Source organism: Battus philenor, unplaced genomic scaffold (genome assembly GCF_028537555.1).
Source record: "Battus philenor isolate CCGP_79_NKW_IND1 unplaced genomic scaffold, ilBatPhil1.0.hap1 SCAF_20, whole genome shotgun sequence".
In the NCBI taxonomy this organism is placed as follows: Eukaryota; Metazoa; Arthropoda; class Insecta; order Lepidoptera; family Papilionidae; genus Battus; species Battus philenor.
The window spans coordinates 4,418,490-4,428,347 of NW_027181683.1; the positions used below are offsets into that span (position 1 = coordinate 4,418,490).

Consider the following 9,858-nt stretch of genomic DNA (forward strand, 5'->3'; position numbering starts at 1 on the left):
CAAATAATGAGTGATTTAAAAGTGGGATTAATCTTTGATTGCCGATGAAACTTTTTATAAAAAAATAATTCTCTATTAAACCTTTTTTTTAATCTGGTTACCGAATTAGGTTTTAAAACCTAACTCAGTCGTTATACCTAATGATTAAAAAGTAAAAACCTTTTATAATGATCCTAGCCATGTGCCACATACATAAATTATTTTTTATTTGTTTACTCGTATCTTAATTACTTTGCTTGTTACTCACTTAAAGTATCTTATAAATTTAAACAAAATCCTCTCTATTGCTACTTACATTGTGTATATTTGTCGTATTTACGTCTATCTCGTATTTATTTCTATTTCTAAATTATTTGATACATCATTGTACACATGAGACTCGGTTATTATGTGGATTATACTTTGATTTGTGTCGTGGCACACGCCGGAATGTCCATACGTTTATGCTTAAACATTCAGAAAACAACCCGTGTCTCGTGAGCACCTAAATGAGCACTCTGTTAAACTCCAGTTTTCATACTACGGTATATCGATCTGGGGAGAACATTTTAGTGGTTGTAGTCGTTTATTCCATCTTGTAATGGCTGTTACATTCGTGAAGCGACTCTAAAGTAATTTGTCGCTTAAGGAACGATTATTAAAGATAACTTAAGTTTTGCTAAATCTTGTTTTTTATCACACCACAATTGTCATGTATATGTGTGGGAAATGTAAAGTTAATTGTAGCCGTAGGGATGATAAATAATAGAAAAAGATCGTGACGTCATATTAGTTGAATCACTAGTAAAAATGAATGAATGGAGTCGTATCTGAACCGTTACGCGGATAAACTACGTCAGTGAACGGTTTATCAACGTACAAACTTAACAAACTTTAAACTGGTAAATATTTAGGTGAAGGCGAACCGCCGAGCGAGCATAATTGCCGATTCGCTTTGCTTTGCGAAACTGAAAGATCTCACAGAACAATCGTTTTGAATAAACGGTAGTTACCAAATTTATATTTGAATATGGAATTGTGTGAGAATATATGTTTAATTATTGAAAAGACACAGACCAAGTAGAGCCAAAATTAGCCGATTGTCTCGTTCCAAAAGTCGATGTACAATATTTATCGCCGGGTACTGTGCAAGTTTTTAAGCTTTTACACCTAATTTCTATCACTGTAAAGGTATAACTCTGAAATATGTAACTGTAATTTATTTTTCTACAGGAATGCGACAGGTCAATAACCTTTCAATTCAATTTAAATATGGTAATCCGAATTTTGAGAATGCTTTTTTTACTGTATTATCATTACGTTATTTATTATTTCTGTTTCCATTAATTTTTGACTAGGATGTTTATTTTTAGAGGATACATTAATTGGCAGTAAATGATGATGTACATTCACTATAAAGCTTCTACACCACCTATTTATTACCAATCGCTTTGTATATAGAATACACTAATAATTTCCTTTCAGATTGTGTCATACGTTAAACAGCTATCCGCTGTCTGCTTTTTTTTCTACATATTATGTACAGTGTAACAAAATTTGTGTCTATGTTTACCTGGTCCTTTTATATAGATTAGATAATCTCGTTCAAATCAAATAGCTTTTATCTCTGTAAATAGCTATTTATGATTATTGTTATTATTATGACATGCCTTTCTACGCTTGATGCAGCAGTGAGTGACAAATCGAAGGATCGTAGTTGCTAAACTGACTCATCATGTTATACCATTGTATATACTACAGCAAATTCCACGATTCCATCAAAACTGGGTAATGAATCACAATCAATAACCTATACAGAAAGCTTAATTCGTTATTGCATAACATATAATGGGTGTTTAAACTAATAAAATACGCCTCCATAATTAAAGTTTAAATTTCATAATTTTCAACGAATCCGTAAAACATCATTATCGTTCGCTAAAGATGGTCACGACGACAGATCTTGCGTTGCCCGCATTATAAGACCTTAACTATGTCGCCGGGTCTACTACTAAATATAGTGGGAGGCCTGTTTCGCCGAGTATCCAAAAATATGCAAAACAACTATTGCATCTTGCGTCACAGTACATTTACTTCGAGGTAACAGTACTGTTTATAATATAGCTTAGTTTGTGTTTGTGACATACATTCTTTATCTATCTTTATCAAAATAAAGTTTATACTAAACACTTTATAGTGGCATTTAGAATTCACATTTTTAACTAGCATTATAATTAGCAATTAACCTACAAAGCTATTTAATTTGTACGAAACGATATCCCTCGCGTGCTAAGCAATTCGCATATGAATAGCTTTAGGCGAGTTCATGGCTAACTTGATACCGTATTAGGTTTATGACCGTTAGAGATTAAAATTGAAAGCATTTCGCCACCACACAGTTAATACCATAAAGGAAATGTTCTTATGAATATTTCGTAAATAATTTGTCAAATAAATGAAAATGTAAATGATGAATAGGATTTCGATTTATAAATTTATTGTTCATTTTTAAGGCGCGATTTCATTGTAATGAAAAATCACAATTAAAAGAGATCTTTATAAAAATTCAATTCTAATACAAAAATTGATGTACGTATCAGATATATTAATGCACGGATCAATAATACAGTTTCAATAAATAGTTATTTTAAACTAAATATATACGTAAATAAATATAAATAGTAAAGTAAATAAATCTCGACATATATTTTTAAATTTATACAATTCGACAATTTAATGCCAGCAAAAAGCGTGAAAGTGATTTCATTTAAATATAAACGAAAATGTATCGCATGTATGTACTCTTATTTATTTGCAACTCTATAATACTTCACTACAAAACTACCTTCACTATGGGCAATGGTTAAAATAATAAAAGCATCGTAAATAGTATATTTCAAAAATAAAAGTAAATAAATATAATACCAATGTCAGTTACTTCAACTATTCTATAGCCACGTTTGTTGACATGTGGCTGTTGCGAATAAAGAGATTGTCATGAGTAATTGCTTAATAATCAAGAAGCAGAAACAAAATTAAAATCAATAAGCTAAGATTATGATTAACCACGCAGTCTTCCACGCATCATTGTAGTTCGACTCATAAATAATAATGAGGCTTTGTGGTTGGCGAAAATATGTCTTCATGTAACAATGATTGGACTCCGTGGTATGGGTCGGGCGACCATGAGGCCATGGCCGCAGTTGCGCGCAGACGATTGTCAATAGTATTAATATAATTACTTATATTACGAGAGTTATTATGTTAAAGCCGTAATAGGATTAAAATATTAAAGACAATAGAATCCTTACACAGCTTCCAACTTTGCGTGTATAATGATCTGTAGCATATATTCTTATTAACAGAATTATACTTTGTCAATAATTCCTTAAATGACTGTGGTTAGTATTTCTACCGATACAATGGTGTATTAAAATAAGTATTCATAAAGAGATGGACTAAAAAAAATTAACATACACGTGTACATCAATCTCGTAAAAATAGCCCTGCAGTCCGTGAAATTTATAACCCTCCATAACATAGACGTTCAGTACAGTTTTTTTTTAATTCTATTTCTCGACGAGAACAAAGAACCGTCAAAAAAAGCTACCCGAATTTTTTGACGCCAAAATAAAAGCAATTTTGCGTGGTCGTGGAAACCAGCCCTTTGAGACACACAAGACAAAATCCGATTTTCAAATTAAGTAGCACGTTACATGGCAATTGCTCTAGACATAATATGATAAAACTTGGTGTGTCTTTTTTAAACTATGTTTTCCTCTAGCTAAATCATTTTTTTAATTAAATCGTGTAATTCTTCTTCTAGATCCTTTCTTAGAATCTAGTCTCAAGGACCATTTGCTTTATAAATCTCCAGTAAATGAATGTCAAAAAACAGTGATCGGTTGTTAGAGTATGTCAAATTTGAATTAAAAATAATAAATGAAATGTACTTACATGATCAATAAACATTTGGACCCATGTTCCGAAGAATATTGCGCATATGATGCCTAGTAGCAGTAGTACCACTGCCGTCGCCAGCACGAACCCTGCAATCAAAAATCACTTTTTTATTTACGTATTATTTGACAGAAAAAAGACGTAAATGAAAAAAACCTAACATTCTGGAAAATACTACTTGCATGTCAAAGATTTATGAAATAAAAGACTTAAAAGACACGAAATACAGTACAGAACGACAACACAAAGGAACCCTTGGAGAGAATTAAAACTACAACACAATAGCAGAGGTGACAGATTTGTAATTTCTTATCGAGAAGCCAAAAAAAAATTTAGGTTAGTTTCTAAACAATATGATAAAAATTAGTGAGTCTATGGGTAAGAAGTTTTTCTTATTGTAGGTATACAGATAGTTTATACAAGGGATAAGTTATGTAAACAATATTAACGGGCTTAAAGTGGCTTTAATGAAATCAGCCATTCTTACATAATAAAAGTTGCGAGATGCGGGTAACGCAAGACTGGTCGTTATGATGAACTTTGGGGTAGGCCTATACTTTGCAGCGGATACATATCGGTAGACATGAATGAACCAGTGTGACACTGTTAATTTGTTTTAGACCCTAGGATTATTTATAAAAATTTCGAGACCCGGAGACGAATGAAAGTAACCGATATATTTTCTGAGATATGTCGGTTGCAAGTGGAAGTGGCGGTGGACAGGCCATAGCTCGCAGGATAGATCACCGCTGCGCTCTTTTGGTTCTGGAGTGAAGACCACACACCGGCAAGCGCTGCGTAGGCTGCGTCAGGCCGTCCATTCAACATTGTTAAGGTCCTCGGAAAACCAAGGACTCAGGAACCAAGGTTGCTCCAACTGGTTTTATTGGAAATATAGGGGAATTTATGTCCAAAAATAGAGGTCTTGCGGCTGGAATGCCGGTGACGTTATTTTATTTGTACGAAGGTAGCCCTTTCAAAGACTGTCTATTCTTAAAAGATAATATCCCTATATTATTGCGAGTTACATGAGATTTTTTAAGTTTTATTTATAACTGGGTTTTAAAGTTCTAGGGTAGACATAACATTGCATGACGCCATCCAGCGAGACTACTTTATCTTAGAATCCATGGATTCGCTTTTGTTCACGACAATACCTACTTAATCTGATATTCCATTTAATTAATTTCCATAACATAACCGTAACTTGACCTAATTCTTAAGTGGTGAATATAAAAACTGTGATGATAAGGTGGCTTGAATAGGTTTAATTAAGAGAATTCATGGCTGTAGGTTTGCGATGATAAAGAAATATAACTTGTCAATTAAGATAAGGACACATCCCTCTCATAATTTCAGTAGGATGTCCGCTGCTGGATATGTGGGAAAGTTAAGTGGATAAGTGGGAAGACTTACTAGAATAAAGGTCTTCTTAGCTTAGAATCTATATTACGAAATTAAAATTACGTGACTTCTTGTTTCATACAATTAAAGGCCAGCTCAAGGGAATACAATTTTGATCAAAATATAGGAAAATGTGCTTTGAAAATTGTGTCATGAAACTGGGTACTAGTGGAACATGTTACTTCATTTTAGATATTCCGGATGTTCATCATATAATGTTATTATTTTATTACTATTAATTAACAAATTTACAGCTATAAAATACGGTGTAATGCAAAATCGCTTACGCTTCTCTTGCTTTATTATATTGGTTCAGAAATGGAATGAATCATCAATATTAAGTGTATAGACAAAACAGGGAAAAGCTTTATTGTTATTAATCACATGCAGCGAGCGCGACGTTTTCCACGCGAAGTCGCTTCGCTGAAAGCAACTACGTGACAATATTTTGCAAACACAAACGTTCCGGGTACGAATATGTTTTGGAAAACACGTCCACCAATTCACGTTCACGCAATAACACACGTTGCCACTTTACGTTTAAAGACGCATTTGAGACGTATTATTATTCGAAACGCGTTATTCTGCTGTCAAGCGAATATGAAGTTACGTCTGAATGAAATGCCTTCCACCAAAAAGGATGTTATGAAATCCGTACGATCGCAACGTGTTGGCAAATGAATACACAGTGGGTAGTGTTTAAACTGCTGTTGGTAAAAGATATATATATAGTAATAAAATTAAGTAAATTTATATTGTAATGTGAACTAAATCAACTCTTAAAGGAAATAGAAAATCAAATATGTATAAGACAACGGTGATTGACATTTAAACAGTTTTATATTGTTTTATGGTATATATCAGGACTTAAATATAAATCTTTGACTGAAGATCAATATACTTATGAAATATATAAAGCTTCTTTTCAAAAATCAGTCAGCAAGGTGACTTTAACTGGCATTAAAGTGATTTTATATGTAAAAAAAACGATTCGCCGTATAACTAGTAAACCGCGAAACTCAAAAACGACTTGACTATTACAGTTAATAACGTTTCATTATCGACAAGATATATGATTTATGGTTGGAAAATTAAGACATTGCTAACAAATTAACTAAAACAACGATTCTTTTCCTAAACAAACCGCAGAGTATATACTCTCTATAAGAACGAGTGTATTAACATAAGCTGTCAAAAGTTTAAAATCACTCAAAGTCCTGTTAGGATATAATCACACAAAACATATCGTTTACCATAAAAGCATGACCATGAAAATATTATTACATTTTTACTAATGTTGCAGCGTACAAAATAGTAAACTAATTTTTATAAGTAAACGTATTACGTTTATTATTAAAACATAAAGGCTAAATAAAATGATCGAGTAGAAATCTAGGGATGGTTTATGTCCATCAATGGACGTCATATGGCTGAAATGATGATGAAAAAAGTGATCACTCTGATAAACGCTTTATTTATTTATTTTAATCCAATAAGATTGCGACACGTCGATAAGTTTCGACAGTACGGAGTTTGTCGGGGCAACTAGCAATGAAATATAAAATTGGTGTTTTCCTTGCATGATAATGGATTAGCGGAATTGCGTGAAAGTTTTTCGATAACAATTCAATAATACTATTTCACCGCATAAATATTACATTTCGACATTTATTATTTACCCTATGTCTGCAATTTAATTTATTTAAGATCTTTTCTTATGTACGAGTATGGTTAAAAATGTAACTTATTAGTTGAAATTGAACAGATTCAAAATCATCAATTTATGATTCAGTCACTGATGCAATAATGAATGCGGGAATATCTAATCTAACAAATCACGTGTTAAGCTTATAAATATTACTTAAAGACGAAAAATGACTTTTCCTAGTAGGTGACATAGCATTAATTTTACATTCAACCTTTTAGTAAAATCTTATGAAAAATCTACGATAAATAAGAATATAGTACTTTGAACGTTAAACAATTAAAGAGCACGTAAAACTGTAATGAAAAAACACACAGATTAAATACCGATGATTATCAGATATTATCAGATATTTCAATTCACTGCCTACGACCTATTGTAAGTCAGAACCTGGCCGCAATATTATTGTTATATACAAGAAATAAAATAAAAATTGTAAAAAGAAAATATGTTATGTATATTAACAATACGCAGTAATAAGTGTTTTATTTAATTTTAATAATTAGATATATTTTTTTTCGAAAACTTTCGACTTATTTGTACATCAATACGTTTTTTGGACCTTTATTAAACTAATAACTAAGTAGAATTTATAGATTCTGCGGCTTCGTTAAGTTAAGACGCTTGGGGAACTTAGCCTAAACCTCTGTTAATGTAGCGAAGTTCGGTAACTCGCTGAGAAGCCCCGGCTCGAACCGCTACATACTACAGTCTCACTTGCTTGGGAGGACGCTACACGGATAGACTGGGGTCAAGAGCACCTCTTTGAGTGGACATCAACTTAGACTACATTCCTCTTCTTTTTTAGCCGACAGACGCCCAATTGCAAGGTATAGGCCTCCTCCAAAGATCGCAACGACGACCGTGATTAGCGTTTTGTCTTGAGCTATCTACCAGTCGTCGATAATACCCGTTTTGCATTCCTACTCAAGGACGCCCGAGAGGGCCGAACCTCGACTTGGTAGGCTGATATTATTTGCCTAGAGCAACGCGTTAGTAAATTGCAGGTCCCTTCACTATCGACAGCAAATGTTTATTAGCAAACCTTTAAATCGTTAATATCACAGATATTTTACGCTTGAAACATATAATTGCGAGATTGGGACAATTCTGTCCTCGTAAATTATGTAGTCTAAACCGAATTTACTTAAAAAACATAGTTGTATAATACCGGATACAGACAAAGGTGCTGTCACATTACAGCTGCGCAAGCGAGCAGATGCAATCAATGGCGATTGTTCAGATACACCATTGTTCCTCTCACGTTACTGATACAATTTTTTAGGAAGTTTTTTTATATTCGAATTAGTTGGAAGTTGGTCAATGTGTTTCACACATAGCTTTACTAAAGAAAAAATTATTACTTTATGAAATTAGGCCGGCAACTAATTCGGTACAATTTGATTCAAATTTTGATTTGGATATAAAATGTAGGAATACTTTAACATTATCTATGTATGTTTACGTGTACGTATTAATGTTTCAAGTGGCGTAGTTAATTAGATATCTCGAAATTAAAATAATAAATGCGTTTGATGAAGACATTGCTCTGTTTTTTGTTTTCATGCAACACGTCAATGTCAAAGACATCTCTTCTAACTACCGATCTCTGTCAACGAATTTCTAATTTGTTTGGATTTAGAACATCGTAGTTTCTAGCTGTGGCTGCATGTTTTCTGTTTTTATTTACCGTAATCTTTGTTCGATAAAAGTACTTGCTAAAAAGATATTACAAGTTACAAAAGTCTGTATAAATAATAGAAAGTAATGCTTTGTGCGATGATTCAATACTGAAAAGGCACAATTTCAGACGTTGACGAGTTCGTTCGTTTTCAGCGTTCTAGGAATTGTATCTTATTTCACGGCTGTATCATTTAAATTACGTAGTTATGTTTAAGTTACAGAAACTGCTTAATACGTAAGTTAATTTATATAATGAATAAACAAATGGCACATTTGTAGTAACAATAACGCAATTGTTTATCATAAATTTCAACACACAAATTTTTATGAATATATTTTGAAGATGGGTTGCGTAAGTTGTACATTCACTTATCCCTTACGGCGAATTCTTATAAATTTCTGACTACGACCTTCGCGCCAAGTCGAAATTTTTTATACTAATTAAGGTTTTTTTGTGATTTAATTTAATATGTTTGTAATGTAAATAAATCTCTACTATCATTTCAAGTATAAATTTGTTCAACGACCGGTCTAAAAAATTTCGTGGAAGAGAGAGTGAGTTTCTTTTTTTACGAAGAGTTAAAGTAATACCGATTCACACAGGGATTTATTTTATTTTTTAACACTTAAGTTATCAGGTTTAGAGCGGACAAATTAAATTCGAAGGTTGCAATTTCTATTTCACGATACCGCAACTGGGCACTCGCAACATTTAGTACGTAGCGCAAATAATTACGCAAAAGTTAACACGTCGCACACTCACTTATCCCTCGGTTATCCTTCACACGTTCCATACAACGCGAGAGCAAGATTTGCAACGCCATCGTTACAATTTAACCGATTTATAGAATTCGATTTTTGATTGTGGCGGGAATCAGAACGCCATTTTCAAACAGCGGGCGCGCCGGCGCGAGAGCGACTGGTCTGCGTGCGGCGTGCAAGTAGGTTTTACTCGTGAAAATTGTTTTTTTTCCGCCGTTTGACCGAGTAAGTTATCTGTCCGTGCATTTCATAAGACGCACTCGTAATTACATTTTATTAAGGTATTAGGTTAAAAATACAGAATAATACATTTGGTCGTTTTCTTGTCCATTTTGGTCGACCACTTGGTCGATCATAAGTGTGAA

General features: G+C 33.0%; 1 protein-coding gene across 1 annotated transcript in view; it reads right to left on the bottom strand.

Annotated features, from left to right (window-relative positions):
- emp (epithelial membrane protein) overlaps positions 1-9,624 on the bottom strand; it is a 45,139-nt gene extending 35,515 nt beyond the window's left edge. The window contains exons 1-2 of the mRNA XM_068765822.1: positions 9,495-9,624; positions 3,937-4,028 (exon numbers count right to left, since the gene is read on the bottom strand). Coding sequence (XP_068621923.1) covers positions 3,937-4,028; positions 9,495-9,555 — 153 coding nt within the window. The 5' untranslated portion in view covers positions 9,556-9,624. The remainder of the gene's footprint in view (positions 1-3,936; positions 4,029-9,494) is intronic.
- Between the last annotated feature and the right edge of the window lie 234 nt (positions 9,625-9,858).